Below are 24,765 nucleotides of genomic sequence, written 5' to 3'. Positions count from 1 at the left end.
TGAGTGCTGTTAGCCTCACTGTTATTTCTTCACAAAATCTGGCTCGTTATTTAGTAAACTGTCCCTAAAACATTCTAAAAAATAAATTGCCTATACACTACTTGAGCTGTTCTGCTTCTCCCAGTCTATGTGAAAATTAAAATGTCCCATTATAACTACATTATTTTGCTACATATTTCACAAATCTCTGTATTTATACATTTTCCCCCTACCCCCAACCCACTATATCACTGCTATCAAGAGGTGATACTGCTACCAGAATCTTGGATTCTTCATTATTCCTTAATTTCTAGTGGAAAATGTTTTCACTGCACGACCACCCTTACTGAAATCCCTTCTTTCCACTGTTGTAATTGTGTCTTTTATCAATATTGCTACTCCTCCTTAAAGCCTGGCTACCTGACCTGAACCTGACCAAACCCGACTAAACGTGTTGAGTTTGAGTCGGGTCAAGTCTGTATTCTGCGTCCAGCATTCGGGCTTGGGTCGGGTCGGACTGGACTGTAATATTTTGATTCCTATTGTTTTTGTTTTAATCTACGATTTTTATCTGTTTCAATAATATGTTTGTTATTTTCGGGTTGGGTCAGGCATTTAAAAAAATTAAAGGACTCGGGCCCGGGTCGGGTTCGGGTTGGGTTTTAATTTTATACCTGAGCCAGGCTTTACTCCTCCTCCTTTCCTGATATCCCTGTCCTTTCTAAAGATCCTATAACTTGGAATATTTAGCTCCCAATCATGCTTAGATTTTGGCCAAGTCTCTGTAGTGGCGACTACAACATGCACTTAAGCTGAAATTGTACTTCTTACTCATTGTTCTATTTCTTTTGCTAAAAGCATTCCATTATAGAACTCTAATCTGGGTAACTGACCCCATCCTGCCCATATGTCCTGCTTTTTTTTTCACATGCATTTTGGCTTATGGTATGTATTTCCTCCCTCAACCCCAACCCCTTTAACTAGCTTAAATCTTTCACCACTACCCTATATATTCTTCCCTAGGGACACAGATGCATCTCCAGTTTAGGTGAAGGCTATCCCATTTATGCAGCCTTCCCTTGGCCCCAAAAGTGGTCACAGTGTTTCAAGAATCTGAAACCCTCCCTTCTGCGCCATGCGTTGACAATCCTAACCTTTATCTCCCAGTCTGGTCTATAACCTAGGTATTACTACCCTGGAGGTACAGCTTCTTAATCTAGAACTTAGCTCCTTGAAATCTTTTTGCAGAACTTTGAACTTACTCTTATCTCTGTCATTGGTTCCCACATGAACCATGTTCTCTGGTTGCTCACCCTCCCATTCCAGAACTTTATGTATTTACTCTGTGATGGCCCAAATCCTAACACCTGGGAAGCAAGATACCATTTAGGATTTTGGATCACGTCTACAGAAGAAACTATATACCCCCTGACTATAGAATTCCCTATAATCACCATTTGCCTATTCTTGTCACCTGTACTCTCTCCCTCGCAGGTGTCTTGTGGCCACTCATGGTAACTCTCCTCTAAGCCACCTTTTTTGTCCACATCACTGGTACATAAATAGGTCTACATTATTGGGAACACCCAGGTCCTTTCAACCTGTTCCTGTCCTATCTGCAGGTAGTCACCAGTCTCCATGAGCAGCTTCTGCACTCCTGTGGGGCGACCAGCCTCTGGGATACCAACTCCAGAAAACGTCCTCCCTCCCAAATGCCTGTCCAGTTGACTCTTTAGCTGTGCAACTTTGTGCTTGAGGACTGCAACCTTCATACGCTTCAAAGATATATATTCACCCTGCCTGATACATGAGCCCAGGCAGTTCCACATAATGCATACCGCACATAATGCTCCAGATTCAGATCCTGCCATAGCTATTTACATATTTAACCCAGCAGATTATTGTTTATAGAATTATTTACTGTATAATGTATTTTTACTTAATGTGTTTTGGAAGTCTCTTTTCACCCTACACCTTGAACCTATTATATTACAAAAACTGTAAATTAGTGTTCAGATGAATAATTATTACTTAATAAAAGCCACTTGGTGCTTTTTGGCACTAGTGCTCCTCGCTTGTAGGCTGTTGAGGATTTTTTGGTGGGTGAAATGGGGACAGGTTGGAAAAACAATCCAGTAAGTGATTATTGGGGCTTTTGTTCTGAAAAAGATGGTCCTAAATGGTGGTGAAACCATATGCAAATATGTGGTCTATGATTTGCTGAGTCTCTCAGTATCCTAATTAGCAAATCCAAGTGTTAGAGAAAGATTTCAGCATTCATCCACTTTCTACTATCTGCTAAGCTAGCACTAAGGTTATTACTTTTATATCATACAGAGGTGAATCAACTTCGGCATGTGGAGAAAGATGTCCTTATCCCCAAAATGGTGAGAGAGAAGTCCAAGGAACTCTGTTCAGATAAGGTGGAAGGTAATGATATATTCTTTGGCAGTATTTCTGCAGTTGTGTTAGATGTATGCAGTGTATTCAAACAGTAGTACTTGTGAAAAAAGGTGTAATATTCATTATATTACTGCAATTCAACACTACATTATTCAGCAACAACATTAGAAAGCTGTATGACCAAATTTATAAACGCACACTGTGATATGGTACTGAGCCATACAGATTAAAGTGTTGCTGATTCAGTCCTGGTATGTGCTGCTAGCTACTCTTAACCAAAGTGGCAATTGGGACACTGTCATTCAGTTCACTGTCCTAGGCTGGTGGGAAGGGGAGGAGAAAAATCAGCCTGAATGATTGCTAGTAACCCCTGCTGGAAGTGTATTTAGGACTATAATTCTGGAGTTATGAACTGGTGTGCACAACTGCAGGATACTGTGGCATCTGGAAACATTTTTGGGCTGGTAGCAATTTTACAGTTATACACCATGCAGTTTTCAATTTCTAGGCGTCAGGTGGCATGTTCCCTTTTAAAAAGAAAATGTAAATCTTCAGCATATTAATACATTTTCCAACTTTTTGGATTAGACATTAAATAAAGATATATCTCAATATTTTTATTTATATATATTATAATAAAATAATATAAAATATATTTTTAAAAATGTTCACCCCTGGAGTGAGGGCTAACCTCGCATACCCCTCTCTATTATGTCCACTAATTTATGAGCAAGGCCTTTGCCATCCATGACCTTATTGTGATTGTATGCACTGACACCACGGTCTCATATCATGGGCAATGGCACCTTGCCCCTTACAGAACCATCCCTGTTTAGCTATACCTTCCATCATGCCCCTGCTTAAACTGCTGCGGTGGAAGTGTGGCCATGATCACCAAATCACACCTTGGGGTATCCCAGTACTTCTGTGGCACTTTCTTCTTCTTGGAACATCTCACTTTGTTCCACCTCTCTCGCCTCTACTTTAAAATGGTCATTTTGTACTGACTACCAAGCCCCAACCCAGTTTCTCACCGAGATGTCCTCACTGCTTTCCTTTCTCAGCCTTAGTGCCAAGTGACTTCTCATTCTTGGTGTTTTCAATATCCATCTCAACTCACCTTGTCCACTCTCCTTTGAATTCACTGGTTCATCTTGTAAATAGTTGCCTCTCCTCCTGTACTGTCCCATCCCTTTTAAAATCTGTCATTATCACTCCTATCCTCAAAAAAAAAAACACCTTTGCACCCTCTGATCTTGCACCTCTTCATTCCTTTCCTCACCAAAGTCCTTGAACATGTTGCCTCTCACATCCATGCAGACTTTCCCACAATTCGATATTTGAACCTTTCCAATTAAATTGGGTTGCTACCCTTGGCATAGCACCAAAATGACATTCTCTGTGTCTTTGACTGGATTGTATGATCTCTCCTTATCCTTCTCGACCTCTCTGCAGCCTTTGATGTGGTTGACCACACCACCCTCCTCCAGCATCTCTCCATTGTCCTGCTGAGTGGGGCAACCCATGCCTGATTCCATTCTTACTAATTCAATCATAGCCATAGAATCTCCTGCAATGGCTTCTCTTCCCACCCTGCACCATTACCTCTGGATTCTTCCAAGGATCTATTCTGGGATCACTCTTATCTACATGCTGCCCCTATGTGACATCATCTGAAGACATAATGTCAGGTTCGATATGTACACAACTATACCTCATCACTGCCTCTCGTGGCCCCTCCACTTTCTCTGTGTTGTTCGACTGCTTGTCCAATATCCAGTGTTGGATGAGCTGAAATTTCTCCCAATTAAATACTGAGAAGACTGAAGCTATTGTGTTTGGTCCCTGCTGCAAACTCCATTCTCTTTCCACTGATTCCAGCTACCTCCCTAGCCATTGTCTCAGGCTAAACCAGGTTATTCTCAATCTTGGCATTCTATTTGAACCTGATCTGAGCTTCAGATCCTATATCTTTCCCATCGCAAAGATCTATCTCAGCTCCTGCTTCAGTTTATTTGCTGCTGAAATCCTCATCCATGCTCTTGTTACTTCGAGATTCAACTATTCCAAATCTCTCCTGGCTGGCCCCTCATCTTTCACCTTTTATAAACTTAAACTCATCCAAAACTTTGCTGTCTGTATCCTGACCTGCACCAAATTTCTTTCACCATCATCCCGTGCTTGCTTACATATATTAACTCCTGATCCACCAAAACCTTGACTTTAAAATTCTTGTCTTTGTGTTCAAATCCCTTCATGCCCTACCCATCTCTGGAACCTCCTCCAGCCCTCCAAGAACTCTGCATTCCTCCAACCTCTTGTACATTCCCCACTACACTCACCCCATCATTGGTGGTTTTATGTCTTCAGTTGTATTCCCTCCCTCAAACACTCTGCCTTTTCCCTTCTCTTCCTTTACGACCCTCCTTAAAACACAACTCTTTAACCAAGATTTTGGTCAGTATTTGGTTAGGTGCCAAATATTGTTTGATAAGGCTCTTGTGAAGTACATGAGATGTTTTTCTACGTTAAAAGTGCAATATAAATTCAAATTGTCGTTGGTCTTGTAATATGGACATCACATCAAAGGAGAGAATATATCCCATTAAGCTGGACAGGATATAACTATATAAAAGTGGATCATGTGTGTTGTAGTAATCCATTAGCAAACTAATATACCATTTTTATGACACTTTTTTCTAGTTTCTTATACAATTTTCTTTTTGTGCCTGGAAAGCATGGACAGTTGCATTTGGTGGTCTGAGATGAGAAGAGCTCAGTCATTTATGGCATAGAAGGAGGTCATTTGTCCCATTGAGCCCATGCCGGCTCTCTGTGGAGCAATCCAGTCAGTCCCAGTCCCCTGCTCGAACCTCAGAGCCCTACAAGTTTATTTCCTTCAAGTGCCCATCCAATTTCCTTTTGAAATCATTGATTGTCACCGCTTCGACACCCTCATGGACAGCAAGTTGCAGGTCATTATCACTCGCTACATTAAAAAGTTCTTCCTCACATTCCCCCTGCATCTCTTGACCAAAACCTTCCATCTGTGTTCCCTGGTCCTTGTACCTCAGTTAATGGGAACAGTTTTTCCTTGTCTAACTTAACTAAGCCTGTCATCACCTTGTACACCTCTATCAAATCTCTGCTTAATCTCCTTTGCTCCAAGGGGAACAACCCCAACTTTTCCATCTTAACTTTGTAACTAAAATCCCCTATCCGGGAACTATTCTGGTAAATCTCCTCTGCACCCTGTCAAGGACCCTCACATGGTTCCTAAAGTGTGGTGACCAGACTGGATGCAATACCCCCAGTTGGGGTCTAACCAGAGTTCTATTGTAATTTCTCTTCATCCTTCATCATAATTGTATAACTCTTTTATACCTTCATTTATGTGTACCCTTCAAATTCGTGGCTAGTTAAAATTAAGATTAGGAGTATCTAAGGGTATCTGGTCATTATCACATCACTGTTTATGGGAGCTTGCTGTGTGCAAATTGGCTACAGCATTTCCTACATTACAACAGTGACTGCACTTCAAAAGTAGTTCATCGGCTGTAAAGTGCTTTGGGACCTCCAGTGGTCGTGAAAGATGCTATATAAATGCAAGTCTGGCTTTCTTTTCTATTACCTTACTGAACAATGCTATATAATTTCATCTGAAAAAAGTGCTAAACTGATGGACTTGCCTTCCAAGGAGAGTTGATATTGAAAGGAGGTTTGATCAATAGGTGGAGGTACCTCAATTTATGCACTTCTAACCACTGATAATTATCCATGTAATCAAAATTTAGGAACTTCTTATCAATCTGCATTAATAATGTTTGTTTATAAAGAAAATGAATAGAAACATAGAAAAATAGGAACAGGAGTAGGCCATTCGGCCCTTCAAGCCTGCACCGCCATTCAGTACGATCATGGCTGATCATCCAAACTCAGTACCCTGTTCCTGCTTTCTCCCTGTATCCCTTGATCTCTTTAGCCCTAAGAAATATATCTAACTCTTTCTTGAATGTATTTAATAATTTGGCCTCAACTGCTTTCTGTGGTAGAGAATTCCGCAGGTTCACCACTCTCTGGGTGAAGAAATCCCTCCTCATCTCAGTCCTAAATGGCTTGCCCCTTATCTTTAGACTGTGACCCCTGGTCCCGGACTCCCTCGCCATCGGGAACATCCTTCCTGCATCTAGTCTGTCCAGTCCTGTTAGAATTTTGTAGGTTTCTATGAGATCCCCTCTTATTCTTCTAAACTCTAGCGAATTCAAGCTTAATCGACCCAATCTCTCTTCATACGTCAGTCCTGCCATCCCAGGAATCAGTCTGGTGAACCTTCGCTGCACTCTCTCCATAGCAAGAACATCCTTCCTCAGAAAAGGAGACCAAAACTGCACACAGTACTCCAGATGTGGTCTCACCAAGACCATGTATAATTGCAGCAAGACATCCCTGCTCCTGTACTCGAATCCTCTCGCTATGAAGGCCGACATACCATTTACCTTCTTAACTGCCTGCTGCACCTGCATGCTTACTTTCAGTGACTGGTGCACAAGGACACCCAGGTCTTGCTGCACCTCCCCCTTTCCCAATCTATCGCCGTTCAAATGATAATCTGCCTTTCTGTTTTTGCCACCAAAGTGGATAACCTCACATTTATCCACATTATACTGCATCTGCCATGTATTTGCCCACTCACTCAACCTGTCCAAATCGCACTGGAGCTCCCCTGCATCCTCCTCACAGCTCACACTCCCACCAAGCTTTGTGTCATCTGCAAACTTGGATATATTACATTTAATTATCTCATCTATATCATTAATATATATTGTGAATAGCTGGGGTCCTAGCACTGATCCCTGCGGTATCCCACTATCACTGCCTGCCACTCGGAAAAATACCCGTTTATTCCTACTCTTCGTTTCCTGTCTGCCACCAGTTCTCTATCCATGTCAGTACCTTACCCCCCAATCCCATATGCTTTAATTTTGCATGCTAATCTCTTATGTGGGACCTTATCGAAAGCCTTCTGAAAGTCCAAATACACCACATCCACTGGTTCTCCCTTTTCTATTCTACTAGTTACATCCTCAAAAAAATTCCAGTAGATTTGCCAAGCATGATTTCCCTTTCGTAAATCCATGTTGACTTTGTCCTGTCGTTGTTTTCCAAGTGCTCTGCTATTGCATCTTTTATAATGGACTCTAGCATTTTCCCCAATACTGATGTCAGGCTAACCAGTCTATAATTCCCTGTTTTCTCTCTACCTCCTTTTTTAAATAGTGGGGTTGCATTAGCTACCCTCCAATCTGTTGGAACTGTTCCAGAGTCTGTAGGATTTTGTAAAATGACCAGCAATGCATCTACTATTTCTAGGGCCGCTTCCTTAAGTACTCTGGGATGTAGATTATCAGGTCCTGGGGATTTATCCACTTTCAATCCCGTCAATTTCCCCAACGCCATTTCCCTACTAATACTGATTGCATACAGTTCCTCCTTCTCACTAGACCCTATGTTCCCCAACATTTCTGGGAGGTAATCTGTGTCCTCCTTTGTTAAGACAGAACCAAAGTATGTATTCAATTGGTTTGCCATTTCTTTGTTCCCCATTAAAAATTCCCCCGTTTCTGACCGTAAGGGACCCACATTTGTCTTCACTAATCTCTTTCTCTTCACATATCTATAGAAGCTTTTACAGTCAGTTTTTATGTTCTCTGCAAGCTTACTCTCATACTCTGTTATCCCCTTCTTAATCAATCCCTTTGTCCTCCTTTGCTGAATTTTAAACTGCTCCCAATCCTCGGGTTTGCTGCTTGTTCTGGCCATTTTATATTTCTCCTCCTTGGATCTAATGCTATCCCTAATTTCTTTTGTAAGCCACAGTTGAGCCACCCTTCTTGTTTTATTTTTGCGCCAGATGGGAATGAACCATTGTTGTAATTCATCCATGCACTCTTTTTAAATGCTAGCCATAGCCTATCCACTGTCAACCCTCTAAGTACCGCTCCCCAATCTATCCATGGCCAACTCACGCCTCATACCTTCATAGTTTCCTTTATTTAGATTCAGGTCCTTAGTCTCAGAATCAACTCTCTCACTCTCCATCTTAATGAAGAATTCTATCATGTTATGGTTGCTCTTCCCCAAGGGACCCTGCACAACAAGATTGTTAACTAATCCTTTCTCATTACACAATACCCAGTCTAGAATGGCCTGTTCTCTAGTTGGCTCCTCAATGTCTATGTCTAAAAAACCATCACGTTCGCATTCCAGGAATTCCTCCTCTACAGTGTTATTGTCAATTTGGTTTGCCTAATCTAAATGTAGATTAAAAGTACCCATAATTACAGTTGCACTCTTATTGCATGTGTCTCTAATTTCCTGTTTACTGCCCTCCTCTAGATCACAACTGCTATTTGGGGGTCTATATACAACCCCCACCAACGTTTTCTGCCCCTTGGTGTTTCTTAGCTCCACCCATACAGATTCCACATCAGGATTCTCTGAGCTAATATCCTTCCTTACTATTGTATTGATTTCCCCTTTTACTAACAGTGCTACTCCACCTCCTTTCCCTTTTTGCCTGTCCTTCCTAAATATTGAATACTCCTGGATGTTCAGTTCCCATCCTTGGTCGCCCTGCAGCCATGTCTCCATAATCGCAACTATATCATATCCATTTATATCTATTTGCGCAGTTAATTCGCGTACCTTATTGCGAATACTCTGCGCATTGACACACAATGCCTTTCAGCTTGTCTTTATAACATTCTTAGTCATCTTAGCATTATTTTGCACTATGGCCCTATATGTTTCTTTCCCTTGATTTCTATGCCTTCCACTTTTGCCTTTTTGTTTGCTGTCTTTGGATTCTATCTTTGTTTTCCCCCTCCTCAGTCTTCCCGCTCAGGTTCCCATCGCCCTGCCATTCCAGTTTAAATCCTCCCAACAGCACTAGCAAATGCCCCTGCGATGACATCGGTTCCAGTCCTGCCTGGAATAGTTATAATATTATGGAAAATATGTCAATGAAGATTAAGTAAAGTATGTAATGAAGACTGTTCACAAAATATATAAAATAGTGTGAAAAAACATCCTGCACTTGTGCCTGGCACATGCTGAGAGCATGTATTGCATGATATGTACTCCTCGTGTACACTAGGAGCAGACAGAAGGAATTTTACCTAGAAATTTGGAGGTGTGTTGATGAAAGTTAAGCATGACATACTTTGTTTAGTCTTGATGCAAACTTTGGTATTCAAAAACAAAAGGTTGCGATGCTTAGTAAACTCGTGTATACAATCACATGCTGCCATAGTCAGAGATCTACTTTTAAAATTTTAATAAAACACCAGTTTTGAACAGTACATGTTAATTGAGGTACTGAAACAGGAGCTCTCAATAGTGAATATTAATGAGTATTTTATTGCTTTCAGTTAGAAGACATTTTAATATATTTATGTTGAAGTTGGCCATTTCTCCAAGATTGTTCTTTATAGTGTGTGTAAATATCTCAGTGTCATTCTTTGATGTATATATAGCCCTTCAGGAGACAATGGGAATTAACTTAGAAAGCATGTAAGTTAAAAATGTGTAAGTTAACCTAGTCAACTACCACACTGAATGAAAACCCATTTATAGCAGAAGTTTAGCATGGTACAATGTGTTCATAATATTTGGGATTGGCTGCATTTATCAGTGTAAGGTAGTAATTTACCAGAATCTCTCAGTCTATAATCTAGGACAGCAAAACTACGAATACGCAGTTTCAAGGGAAGGGATTGTAAAGTTTGTAGGAACTCAGCTCAGAAACAATGAAATAGGTGTTTTTCATTGGTTTCATAGTTAAAGAAAAATTTCAAAATTTTTAGGTATTGTTTATATTGGGTAGTTTTTTTGAGCAGAGCAACTGTCTGTATATGTGAAAGAGGCAAAGAATGATCAACTGTACTGATTTACATACCTGTTCTAACTTTTGGTTTTGAATTATTAATATTTATTAACTTTAGAAGGCTTATTAAGCAGAATAAGTATGCCTTTCAAATAGTTTTTAAAAAAACATCAAATGAGTTGAATTTTGTCTGAAAACCTCTAATGATCACAATTATTAATTGTGTTTTGTCCATGAATGTAAATGTTCTAATTACTGATCTGCAAATACAGAGTGAGAGACATGTAGATGTAAATTTGATGTTTGTAGAGCTGTCTTCGAAAGATACAAACTAGCACTGTTGTTCTCTTACACTTCCGCTCCCACCCTGCCACCATCCGCCCAAGCTCCTTGTCACCCTGAGCTTTTTGTCCTATTCCCCAAAAAGCACTCTCATCTTACACCGTACCGAAAGCTCAATTTCTCTCCTCTAATTAGAGGTCTGTCTGAGTCCCCACCCCTCCCCCCACCAGCAGGATTCCCTTTCCTCCCCTCACCCCCCCCCCCCCTCCACCACTTCCACCCGAGGGACCCCCCCCCCCCCGCCCCAGCCCACAAAAGGACACTCTTTCCCACCAGCCCACAAAGGGACACTTTCCCATCTTAGGGACCTCTCGTCAATCCATCCCTCTACCCCGAGGGAGGGGTCCCTGTCCCTCCCTCCCCGAGGTGGTCCCTGTCCCTACCCCCACGAGGAGGCCTCTTTCCCTCCCTCCCTTCCCTCCCCTGCCGAGGATCTCTGTCCCACCCTTCCCTTAACTCCCCGAGGGATCTCCCCCACACCCCATCTTCCACCGTTGAGCATCCTGCTGAGTGCTTCCAGTCTCATTCTTTCTGCCCCAAATTTCCAGAGCTGTCTTTACACATGGGATATTGTCTCAACCCATGCATTACAAAAATGTCGAACGTCTCGTTCCCATGTTGCATTGTTACAGAAACTACAATGGGATTCACAGGCTCTGAAAAGGAAAGGCAAATAAAATGACTTTTATTCAAAGAAAGGAGGCTTTATATATACATTCAGCAGCAATTACTGATATCAAAGACCTTCAGTTACCAAAGAACATTTAACTGTGGCTACTGTTGATTTTGACTTGATCTAATTTGTTAGCGTTAATTAGTTTCTTTGTAACGCAAGCAGTTGGTGTTCACAGTCATAACTGGGGTAGACTAATTAGGACTGAGGTTGGAGGACAAAACTAGGTGAAGTGTTAACCTTCACTCCTTCACTGAATCCAGCTGGTATGGTTCAAAAAGACCAAATGCAACCCTTTCACACTCCTGAGAGTGTCCTAATGAATACATATCTGCAGATTTTAGCCATATTTTAACAAGCTGTGTGCTTTGTAACATGATTCTTTTTCCCCATATAACTTATATTTTTAAATGAAAGTTTATCCTTGGTTGTGAGATTTTCTGCTTTTTTTTAGAAAAATGACATAAAAATAATTGTACCTTAAGACAATTATTGGACAAAAGCACCTGCTACCTTTGTGCATAAAATTAAATGGTAATGCTTCAATAACGGCATAATGGTGCAATGAATTAGAACACTGACATGCTGTGCTTTGGAGTGGTAGGGCATTCATACCGTAAATTCCCTCCCTGGGTGAGTTTACATTCTTAAATGCATTGCAGTGAAATGGTGCCAAGCAGGTGCCTTTCCACAGAGAAGGAGACCAACTCTTTGGATGATCTAATAACTGTCTTCAGAGTGCCATTGTCAGAGGCCTGAGAGTAAATCTCCTGTCTAACCTCAAGGCTATGGCAAATGCATAAAATAGGCAACAATGGGATTCGAGCGGGGGCGGTTGGCGGGCTCAAAGGAAACAAAAGAAGTATAAATTTTAAAAGGGATTCTCAGTTTACATGTTGGTATCATTGTGTTTTTGACATACTTGATTTTTTTAATAAGAGCTTTGCTTTCATTTTCTCATTCAGTGTGAAAGTATAAAGGCTCATGAATTGCTATACAATAAATTAAACTAATTTCCCAATGTAACAGAAATCATATTGTAAAATAATAGATACTGTAGTTCACTGCAAATTATTTATTTTTGTAGTTTGCATTTTTTCTCTCTTTTCATGTGACTTCAACATATTTGGTTCATTTAAGTATTAAGAGGAATAGAGGAAAGAAGCACATGCTTCTCCATAACCACTGTTCATACTTTTTTTTTTGGTTTGTTCATGGAATTTGAGCATCGCTGGCAAGACTAGCATTTATTGCCCATCCCTAATTGCCCTTGAGAAGGTGGTGGTGAGCCGCCTTCTTGAACCGCTGCAGAGCTTGGGGTGTAGGTACACCCACAGTGCTGTGAGGAAGGGAGTTCCAGGATTTTGACCTGGCGACAGTGAAGGAACGGCGATATTGTTCCAAGTCAGGATGGTGTGGAGCTTGGAGGGGAACTTGCAGGTGGTGGTGTTCCATGCATCTGCTGTCCTTCTCCTTCTAGATGGTAGATGTCGCAGGTTTGGAAGGTGCTGTTGAAGGAGTCTTGGTGAGTTGCTGCAGTGCATCTTGTAAATGGTACACACTGCTGCCACCGTGCATCATTGGTGAAGGGAGTGAATGTTGAAGATGGTGGATGGGATGCCAATCAAGCAAGTTACTTTGCCCTGGATGGTGTCTAGCTTGAGTGTTGTTGGAGCTGCACCCATCCAGGCAAGTGGAAAATATTCCATCACACTCCAGACTTGTGCCTTGTAGATGGTGGTAGACATCGGGGAGTCAGTTACTCACTGCAGAATTCTCAGCTTCTGACCTGCTTTGTAGCCATAATATTTATGTGGCTGGTCCAGTTCAGTTTCTAGTCAATGGTGACCCCAAGGATGTTGATAGTGGGGGATTCAGCGATGGTAATGCCATTGAACATCAAGGGGAAATGTTTAAATTCTCTCTTGTTTGAGATGGTCATTGCCTGGCACTTGTGTGCACCGAATGTTATGTGCCACTTATCAGCCTAAGCCTGGATGTTGTCCAGGTCTTGCTACATCCAGGCTACTTCATTATCTGAGGAGTCGCGAATGGTGCTGAACATTCTGCAATCATCAGCGAGCATCCCCACTTCTGACCTTATGATGGAGGGAAGGTCATTGATGAAGCAGTTGAAGATGTTTGGGCCGAGGACTCTACCCTGAGGAACCCCTACAGTGATGTCCTGGGACTGAGATGATTGACCTCCAACAACCACAACCATCTTCCTTTGTGCTAGGCATGACTCCAACCAGCGGAGAGTTTTCCCCCTGATTTCCATTGACTCCAGTTTTGCTAGGGCTCCTTGATACCGTACTCGGTCAAATGCTGTCTTGTTATCAAAGGCAGTCACTTTCACCTCACCTCTGGAGTTCAACTCTTCTGTCAGTGTTTGGGCAAAGGCTGTAATGAGGTCAGGAGCTGAGTGGCTCTGGCAGAACCCAAACTGAGTGTCAGTGAGCAGGTTATTGCTGAGCAAGTGCCGCTTTATAGCACTGTCGACGACGCCTTCCATCACTTTGCTGATGTTTGAGAATGGACTGATGGGACAGTAACTGGCCGGATGGATTTGTCCTGCTTTTTTGTGTACAGGATATATTTGGGCAATTTTCCACAATGCTGGGTAGGTGCCAGTGTTTTAGCTGTACTGGAACAGCTAGGCTAGGGGCGCGACTAGTTCTGGAGCATAAGTCTCTAGTACTGTTGCCAGAATGTTATCAGGGCCCATCGCCTTTGCAGTATCCAGTGCCTTCAGTGGTTTCTTGATATCACATGGAGAGAATTGGATTGGCTGACGACTGGTATCTGTGATGCTGGGGACCTCAGGAGGAGGCCAAAATGGATCATCCACTTGGTACTTCTGGCTGAAGATGGAAGCAAATGCTTCAGCCTTGCCTTTTGCACTGTGCTGGGCTCCCCCATTGTTGAGGATGGGATAGTTGTGTAGCTTCCGCCTCTTGTTAGTTGTTTAATTGTCCACCACCATTCATGACTGGCTGTGGCAGGACTGCAGAGCTTAGATCGGATCTGTTGATTGTGGGATTGCTTAGCTCTGTCTGTCAAATGCTGCTTCTGCTGTTTGGCATGCAAGTAGTCCTGTGTTGTAACTTCACCAGGCTGACACCCCGTTTTGAGGTCTGCCTGGTGCTGCTCCTGGCATGCTCTCCTGCACACTTCATTAAACCAGGGTTGGTCCCCCGGCTTCATGGTAATGGTAGAGTGGGGGATACGCTCGGTCATGAGGTTACAGACTGTGGTTGAATACAATTCTGCTGCTGCTGATGGCCCACAGCGCTTCATGGATGCCCAGTTTTGTGGTACTAGATCTGTTAGAAATCTGTCCCATTTAGCACAGTGGTAGTGCCACACAACACGATGGAGGGTATCATCAATGTGAAGTCGGGACTTGTCTCCACGAGGACTGTGAGGTGGTCACTCCTACCAATACTGTCATGGATAGATGCATCTGCAACAGGTAGATTGGTGAGGATGAGGTCAAGTAGTTTTTCCATCTTGTTGGTTCCCTCACCACCTGCCGCAAACTCAGTCTAACAGCTATATCCTTTAGGACTCGGCCAGCTCGGTCAGTAGTGGTGCTACTGAGCCATTTTTGGTGATGGACATTGAGGTCCCTCACCCAGAGTCCGTTCTGTGCCCTTGCTACCCTTAATGCATCTTCCAGTTGGTGTTCAACATGGAGAAGCACTGATTCATCAACTGAGGGGTGTGGGTGGTAGGTGGTAATCAGCAGGAGGTTACCTTGTCCATGTTTGATGATGCCATGAGACTTCATAGGGTCCGGAGTCAAAGTTGAGGACTCCCAGGGCAACTCCCTCCCACCTGTATACCACTGTGTCGCCACCTCTGGTGGGTCTGTCCTGCTGGTGGGACAGGACATACCCAAGGATGGTGATGGTGGTGTCAGGGACATTGGCTGTAAGGTATGATTCCGTGAGTATGACTATGTCAGGCTACTGCTTGACTAGTTGTGGGACAGCTCTCCCAATTTTGGCACAAGCCCCCAGATGTTAGTAAGGAGGACGTTGGAGGGTTGACAGGGCTGGGTTTGCCTTTTCCAGTGCCTAGGTTGATGCGGGCTGGTCCATCAGGTTTTATTCCTTTTCTTAGACTTCATAGCAGTTTAATACAACTATGTGGCTTGCTAGGCCATTTTAGAGGGCAGTTAAGAATCAACCACATTGCTGTGGGTCTGGAGTCACATGTAGGCCAGGCCAGGTAAGGACAGCAGATTTCCTTCCCTATAGGACAGTAGTGAACCAGATGGGTTTTTACAACAATCGACAATGATTTCATGGTCACCATTAGACTAGCTTTTCATTCCAGATTTATTAATTGAATTTAAATTTCACTATCTGTCATGGTGGGATTCAAACCCATATCCCCAGAGCATTAGCCTAGACATCTGGATTACTAGTTCAGTGACATTACCAGTAGACCACTGCCTCCCAACGACTACTACTACTTGACCATGAGTCATGCAGGGCAAGCAAGTTGCTGCCCAGAAATGCATTGAACAGCCCGAAATGAAATATCCATATATACGCAGGTGTAGCCAAGTGGCCAGATATTCCTGCATTTAAACCTGCGATACTTTGGGTTTGCTGTGAAACATCACCTAGAGTCTTTTGCTGTAATAAGAAAGAATACCTCAAAAGCTGGGAAAAGGTAGTCTGAAATGTATTGTTCTTGCACTCAGTTGCTCCAACCAATCTATCCTGCTATTTTTTGCAGAAATGTATATTGGAGTGGAGAGTCTATTTTGTGATTAAGTATTATGAGGAAGCAGTAGATGACTCTCAGTCTTTATTCTGAATATATTTGGTTGTTAATTTGTCTTTGTCTACTGGTAAAATGTAAAGTGGGGGAGAAGTTGAAAGAAATATAAATGTTTTTTCCACCCTCTTTTGCTAAACGTTCTGACCTAGATCCAAAATTCTAAGTCCAACCAAAGCAATGATTTGTATAACTTAGCATTACTTTTTCCTTTTGTACCTATACCTCAGAAAATCTAGGATCCCAATTATTTTGGGAGATGACTGCAGAACGACTAATGGATTGGAGAATAAAATGTGGAGTCGTTGCAGTGCTATGACTCCTCGTGATGGAGAGGTTAAAAGTGAGGAGAATACAATGGAATTATTGAAATATTCAAATTAATAAGGCTCAGGGATGAAGAGGATCAGTCAGAGTTATTTATTTAGTTTATAGCAACAGAATAAGGAGACTTAAGTATAATTGGAAAGGAGTAGATTCGGGCAGAATTTAAGAAAGCATTACTTCACTGAGAGTGGTTGGTTTTTAGAATAGCTTGCCAAGGAAGGTTGAAAGGTAAGAAACTTCAGAGTCAAAAAGGACAACCATTATGACAGGGCTGATGGACCCATGACTTCTCTGGCCTTCAGGTTTTCTACACTTGCAGATATATGCAACATTTGGACCAATGCTGCCATATCTGGGAAGTCTCTGCTGAATTTTCCCTGCCTCGTGGAGATGGGGTTGGAAGTGCTGGGGGAGGAGGCTGGAAAAATGGCGTGGATGGCTCCCCAATGCATTCTCGCCTCCAGGGGACTTTCCCAGGGGCAGGCTGGGAACTGGGTTGGCTGCCCACTCCATGGAGTCAGACAGCCAATTAGTGCAATTGAGGCCTAACTTAGGGGTCATTTTGCATGGTGCCGGTATTTTACCGATAACGGAGCGGCACCCCTGCTATGTGAGGAGGCTGCCAACTCAATCAAGGCGGCCTCCCGGCGGCAGGCCATCAGAGGCAGAGGCTGCATGCGTCTTTGTCGGGGCCTGGAGATGAAAGGCCGCAGTCCTGTCTGTGAATAGAAATACAGGGGGGTTTCCACTCCAATCCAATGACCTTACTGACTTCAGGTCTCTTTAATACATCACTTCTATGCAGGCAACCAAGGGCACCTCGATCACCTGTCTGTATTAGCAGCGCCCAGCTCTTCTGATGGGGCTGCCGGCTGGACGTCACTATGGGCGTCTGGATTTCAGCATCTGGAGCTCACCTGCCATCTTTAATAGAACGATGAGTACAGAGATGGCCAGTTAGGAGGCCTCCTAACGGACGTTTGCACTGGCAGGCACGCTGAGGACCTGGGCTGGCTCGGGAACCCCATGTGGGCCCAACATCAGAGTCCCAGCTCTGTCCAAAAAATCCAACTCACTGCCTCTGTCTCATGTTCTCCCTCTTCCTCTTCCTGCGAACTTTTCTGTCATCCTATGTGACTGTGACAAAGGTAAACTTTCCCTCCTCGTCCTCCTTGACCTTTCTGCAGCCTTTGAAACGGTTGACCACACCATCGTCCTCCAACTCCTCTCCACTTTTGTCCAGCTGGGTGGGAGTGCTGTCACCTGATTCCATTCTAATCATAGCAGAGAATCACTTGCAATGGCTTCTCTTCCTGCTCCTGCACCGTTACCTCTGTTGTCCCCCAAGGATCTAGCCTCGGTCACCTCCTATTTCTCGTCTACATGCTGCCCCCTCGGCACAATGTTAATTTTCACATGTATGCTGCTGACACTCAGCTGTACCTCACCACCGCTTCTCTCAACTCCTCCACTGTGGCTAAATTATCAGACTGCTTATCTGACATCCAGTACTGGATAAGCAGAAATTTCCTCCAATTGATATTGGGAAGACTGAAGCCATTATTTTAGGCCTCCCCCCCCCCCCCCCCCCCCCACCCCCCATCCAACTCTGTTCCCTAGCTACCAATTCCATTCCTGTCCCTGGCAACATTCTAAAATTCAGCCAGTCTGTTCACAGTCTTGATGCCACATTTGACACCAAGATGTGTTTCCCACCTCATATTCATGCCATCACTAAGACCGCAGATTTCCACCTCAGTAACATTGCCTGACCTCATCCCTGTCTCAACTCATCAGCTGCTGAAACCCTCATTCATGGCTTCGATACCTCTAGACTTGACTATTCCAGTGCACTCCTGGCTGGTCTCCCACATTCTACTCTCTGTAAACTTGAGGTCACTAAAGCTCTGCTGCCTGTCTTGACTTGCACCATGTCCCATTTCCCTCATCACCCCTGTGTTCACTGACCTACATCGGCACCCGGTCAAGCAACATCTTGATTTTAAAATTCTTATCCTTTTTTTCAAATCCCTCCATGACCTCGCCTCTCCCTATCTCTGTAATCTCCTGCTGCCTACAACCTTCCAAGATATCTGTGCTTCACTAATTCTGGCCTCTTGTGCATCCCTGATTTTAATCACTCCACTACTCTGCTCTGGAATACCCTCCTTATACCTCTCCACCTTGTTTTCCTCCTTTTAGACACTCCTTAAAACCTACCTCTTTGACCAAGCTTTTGGTCATCTGACCTAATATCTCCTTATGTGGCTCAGTGCCATACTTTGTTTTATAATGCTCCTGTAAGGCACCTTAGGTTGTTTTATTACATTAAAGGGTACTATATAAACATAAGTTGTTGTATTTCTCCTAAACAGTAAATATACATCTACAGCCCTACACTCTCTGTATACTTCACCTGTTTCCTTACTTAGAAGAACTCCTTACTTACCTTTGTCTTTGTTGCTTTCTACTATCTTCAGGCTTTAAAACTCGGGCATGATGCCATTTAATAACTAGTTCACTTTTTCACCTTTACAATTTTCAACCTTAGTGCTGTCCTATTAAATGAATTTTAGCACTTCTTGGTTTCTCAATTTAATAAAAACCTTACACAGGTGCCATTGAATGGCGAGCAGGAGCAAACACTGGCTGTTTTTTTCTTGAATCTCTGGTCCAAGATGGTGACACTAATCATTGTAACCCTTGGCTGAGATAGGTTAACTTGTACAGGACAGAAATTTTACTCCGAAACCTCTTGTCTGTCCTGTTGGATTTAAAGAGTAATTATACCTTGCAACCAAGGCTGGAGTTCTTACAGCTTTAGACTACCGAAATGGACAACCAGAAATTGGGTACAAAGTTTTGGGAATGGAGAACTTTTTAGTGAATAATATGGCCTTCTGCATTTCAAAACAATAGTATTTGTAACATAGCTGTATAGATGAGTTGAACATTAAAATTGTGAATAACAAAAATTATGCACCTTCATCTTATAAGAATTTGTCCTCTGTGTGTTTACACAATGGTGGTTATTTTGGCCAAAGGGTGAAAGCAGGTGCTAAATAGGTGCTGTGGTAATAAGACTAGTCTGTTTGAAAGTCTTGAATTAGCATACAATTTTGGTGCTAATTACTGGTTACCATAATTTGAACTTGCCTGGAGGTGCTAAACCAGACATCTGCAGATTTAGCTGTCAAGTGATGATCAGACACGATTTTGTGCAGCAGTATATGTAGGCTCCTCACAACCACTTCCACTGAAGGTGTGTAGTGCTCTGACTGGCACACAGCGACACATTGCACAATGGCTCAATGACCAAGGGAGAGGGCACACAGGTTTTCAGATGTGTCACTGGAGACCCTAACGGAGTAGGTCCAGAGGAAGAGGGATATTCTTTACCTGCAGTGAGGAAGGATGCTATTTTGCCCTCCTCACCTCCTGTCCCTCTCTCCTACAGCAGCTGATGTTGCTCTGGCTGGCCTCAAGTTCTCCTACCGTTCATCCTGCAAACCAAGGGGACCCCTAGCAAGTGCTCATAACCAATCACTTCCTTTCTCCTGGTGACTCCTATAAGGTAGAGTATCACAGCACTTACTCTTTTTAGGTGCCGTCCTCAGAGAATTTCCAGAATAAATGTTACTAGAGTCTTAAAGTCTTGGCCAAGTGTCCCAGAAACTCTCCCAATGTGTCTCAAAGGTCATCTTCACAGCTCCAGTAACAAGTGAACAGGACATTGCTGCAGCAGTTCCTCGTGGTAGTGCTCTGGTCTCAATCATCTTCAGCTGCTTCATAAATGACCTTCCCTCCATTATAAGGTCAGAAGTGGGGATGTTCACTGATGATTGTACGATGTTCAGTATCATTTGCAACTCCCCAGATACTGAAGCAGTCCGTGTCCATATGCAGCAAGACCTGGACAACATTCAGGCTTGGGCTGATAAGTGGCAAGTAACATTCAAGCCACACAAGTGCCAGGCAATTATGATCTCCAACAAGAGAGAATCTAGCTGCCTCCCCTTGACGTTCACTGGCATTACCATTACTATCAACATCCTGGGGGTTACCATTGACTAGAAACTGAACTGGAGCAGCCACATAATTACTGTGGTTGCAAGAGAAGGTCAGACGCTGGGAATTCTGCGGCGAGTACTCACCCCCTAACTCCCCAATGCCTGTCCACCATATACAAGGCACAAGTCAGGAATGTAATGGAATACTCTCCACTTGCCTGGATTGGTGCAGCTCGAACAACACTCAGGAAGCTCGACATCATCCAGGACAAAGCAGCTTGCTTGATCAGCACCCCATCCACCACCTTAAACATTCACTCCCTCCACCTCCAACGCTTAGTGGCAGCCGTGTGTACCATACATAAGATGCACTGCAGCAACTCACCACGCCTCCTTAGACAGCACCTTCCAAGCCCATGCCCACCTAGAAACACACATGCAGCAGACACATGGGAACAGCACAATCTGCAAGTTCCCCTGCAAGCCACATACCATCTTGACTTGGAAATATATTGTCGTCCCTTTGCTAGCACTGGATCAAAATCCTGGAATTCCCTCCCTAACAGCACTGGAGGTGTACCTGTACTAGATGGTTCAGGAAGGCAGCTCACCATCACCTTCTCAAGGACAATTAAGGATGGGCAACAAATGTTGGTCTTGCCAGTGATGCCCACATCCGATGAAACAAATAAAAAAAATGGTGAGTATCTCTTTAAGTAGCACTTGAAATCTACATCTATGCTGTGTTTACTCCAAAACAGCTGGTTGCTGTTCAGAGAGGACAAGAGAACAAGTGTTAACCACCAAAATGCCTTGCAGCCTCTTTAATGTGCTTCCAGGTGGCCATTCTTGGTGAAGGAGCTGAAGCCTGCACTAAGATGGTGTCTTGTGCTAAACCAGCACTTCAGATCAAGACCCTATCTTGGTCACCTCAGAGGCTGTTGGTGCCTGAACACGCTGCCAACAATCGCCCTCAACATATCTACAAATATATAAATGTGTCCTGCAAGGCATCGTACCTACTTGGCTCTGATCTTGCAGGTCCATCAGCATCTGTAGAGAGAAACAATAGTTTTGAATATAGACCCTTTGTCACTGGCAGGTCTACGTACTGGTTTTCAGTTTTCACAACAGGAATGTGTGGAATTTGAGAATGCAATCCCCTAAACATTACTCTAAAATTCCCTTTATTACAAGTGAAATTTGACTTACTTAGATAAACCAGTGGCTCTGGTCATTGGTAATAGTTTGCTTCAGTGTTCTTGTACCTACAGTGAGTTCAGAATTGCACTTTTCACTTTTGTTTTCTCTGCTATTATTGGCGTGCGTGTTAATCCTTGGACGCAACAAAACTGCCTACCGAAATTTTTGATGAACTCCAACCTTTCTTGGTTTGAAGGAAGATAGTTTTTTTTTTGTTTTTACTGAGTAGCTGATGCTAAGAGCAGAAAAGCCAAAGTTTTCTATTTTTAGAATTTTTAAATTTTAAATTGAAATTTATTTAAATTCCTAACAGCATTGTGGAAGTACCTACCTCACATGGACTGCAGTGGTTCAAGAAGGCAGCTCACCATCACCTTCTCGAGGGCAATTAGGGATGGGCAATAAATGCCGGCCTAGCTAGCAATGCCCACATCCCTTGAATGAATAAAAAAAAGGGCACTAAGTCTGGGTACTGTGAATTTTCTTAAATAATTTTGAATCAGGTGATCAGATCACAATGCAGAATTGAGTATATTTTCTGTAATAGAGAGGTCATTTTAGAAGATTTTTTTTTAAATTTCTGACTCGTAATTTGTCATATAGACCTAGCATCAGCAAGGTACTATATCACACACTTGATTCTGCTCTCCCAAAGACGCCAGACAGCAGTAATCTTTGAATAACAAAGGAAACACTGAATATATTGTCAGTCTTTAGCCAGTTGATTGAGATAGATGTGTGGCTGTGTGTAGGTAGGCATTGTTTATTGTAATGTTGTCTGCAAGGTATCGGGCTCACTTAACAGGAAGGTGATACAATTTTTATGATGTTCGAGAATTTAGCATTTGTGATGTTAATTTCAGTAAATCATACAATATTTAATGCTGGGATGATATGAGAGGGATGAAAGGAATTAGATGGGTATGGCCTGAGAGGGATGGCATGGGGTGGATGGAATGTCATGGGATGGGAGTTTAAAGAGGTACTGTTGCAATAAAGATATGAATTTCACTGCATATGTTTTGCAGGTCTCTGCTAGTTGCTGTAGATAAGGCACAGTTCAGAAGCAAAATTTGGAAAACTGAAGAACACAAACAACTGAACCTCAGTTGCCCCCTGGAGGCACAGAAGTGCAATAGAAGTTGCTATGCCGAAGTGTAGCTGTAGATATATCTTAAATTAACTACTGCATCATTTTCTTTTTAAAAGATAAATATTTTTAAATGAGCTTAAAACATGTTCTATGAGCATGAAATAAAATCACCTGGCATAAAGGCAGGTGATTAATTAGCAGTTATGGCATCATGAATGTTCTTAGAGCATGTTTATTTGCTGGTGTGCTGATGTGAGTTTTGGCCAGAAATCCTTTTTAATGCACACACAAAAATTGTGATCTCAGACTTGGGTATTTTGGAAGATGAAGGCGAAAGTATGGGGTGGTGGCAAGTGGATACCAGGTGCTTTTCCAGGTAGGAAAGATGATTGAAAGGTGAGTTAACCCTTACTACTTTTACACCTTTGAGATGCCAGCCCAGAAGCAGAGTTAACAGAGGTTTGAACATAGATTGGCTGCTGACTTCATGATTAGACAATGATGGGTCACATAGGGGGGACTAAAGGGAGAAAAACATTATAAAATGAGCTTATGCTCTGTTGCTGTACCTATACTTACCACAGAGAGCAGGTCTGCAGCTACATGTGATGGTAGAAATTTATTGGTGAAGACAAATGTAGGTCCCTTAGAGTCAGAAACAGGGAAGTTTATTATGGGGAACAAAGAAATGCATACTTTGGTTCTGTCTTCACAAAGGAGGACCCAAAAATCATACCAGAAATGTTGGGGAACACAGGTCTTAGTGAGAGAGAGGAACTGAAAGAAATCAGTATTGGTAGAGAAATGGTGTTGGGGAAATTGATGGGATTGAAGGCCGATAAATCCCCAGGGCCTGATGGTATGCATCCCAGAGTACTTAAGGAAGTGGCCCTAGAAAAAGTGGATGCATTGGTGGTCATCTTCCAAGATTCTTTAGACTCTGGAACAGTTCCTACAGATTGGAGGGTAGCTAATGTAACCCCACTATTTAAAAAGGGAGGTAGAGAGAAAGCAGGGAATTATAAACCAGTCAGCCTGATGTCGGTAGTGGGGAAAATTCTAGAGTCCATTATCAAAGATTTTATAGCAAAGCACTTGGAGAACAGTGGTAGAATTGGCAGAGTCAGCATGGATTTTCAAAAGGAAAGTCATACTTGACAGATCTACTAGAATTGTTCGAGGATGTAACTAGTCGAGTTGATGAGGGGGAGCCAGTGGATGTGGTTTATTTGGACTTTCAGAAGGCTTTCGACAAAGTCCCACATAAGAGATTAGCATGTAAAATTAAAGCGCATGGGATTGGGGGTAGTGTATTGCGATGGATAGAAAATTGGTTGGCGGACAGGAAACAAAGATTAGGGATAAATGGGTCTTTTTCTGAATTGCAGGCAGTGACTAGTGGGGTACCGCAGGGATCGGTGCTAGGACCCCAGCTATTCACCATATACATTAATGATTTAGATGAGGGAACTAAATGTAATATCTCCAAATTTGCAGATGACACAAAACTGGGTGTGAGGATGAGTTGTGAGGAGGCTGCAGAGAGGTTTCAGGGTGATTTGGACAAGTTAAGTGAGTGGGCTAATGCATGGCAGATGCAGTATAATGTGGATAAATGTGAGGTTATCCACTTTGGTAGTAAAAAGAGGAAGGCAGATTATTATCTGAACAGCTATAAGCTGAGAGAGGGCAATATGCAGCGAGTCCTGGGTGTTCCCGTACCCAGTCCCTGAAGGTAAGCATGCAGGTGCAACAGGCGGTAAAAAAGGCAAATGGTATGTTGGCCTTCATAGCGAGAGGATTCGAGTACAGAAGCAGGGATGTCTTGCTGCAATTATACAGGGCCTTGGTGAGGCCACACCTGGAATATTGTGTGCAGTTTTGGCCTCCTTATCTGAGGAAGGATGTTCTTGTTATAGAGAGAGTGCAGCGAAGGTTTACCAGACTGATTCCTGGGATGGCAGGACTGACGTATGAGGAGATTGAGTTGGTTAGGATTATATTCGCTGGAGTTCAGAAGAGTGAGGGGGGAGCTCAAAGAAACCTACTAAATTGT

At 42.9% G+C, this 24,765-nt stretch overlaps 1 protein-coding gene across 2 annotated transcripts in view; it reads left to right on the top strand.

Moving 5' to 3' along the window:
- cmc1 (C-x(9)-C motif containing 1) overlaps positions 1 to 24,765 on the top strand; it is a 118,817-nt gene that overhangs the window by 34,400 nt on the left and 59,652 nt on the right. For both annotated transcript variants that reach the window (XM_068059704.1, XM_068059709.1), the window contains exon 2: positions 2,317 to 2,409. In XM_068059704.1, coding sequence (XP_067915805.1) covers positions 2,317 to 2,409 — 93 coding nt within the window. The remainder of the gene's footprint in view (positions 1 to 2,316; positions 2,410 to 24,765) is intronic.

The sequence above is a fragment of the Heterodontus francisci genome, chromosome 2 (genome assembly GCF_036365525.1).
Source record: "Heterodontus francisci isolate sHetFra1 chromosome 2, sHetFra1.hap1, whole genome shotgun sequence".
Taxonomy (NCBI): Eukaryota; Metazoa; Chordata; class Chondrichthyes; order Heterodontiformes; family Heterodontidae; genus Heterodontus; species Heterodontus francisci.
Note: the sequence above shows the minus strand (reverse complement) of the source record. Positions and strands in the feature narration are given on the sequence as shown.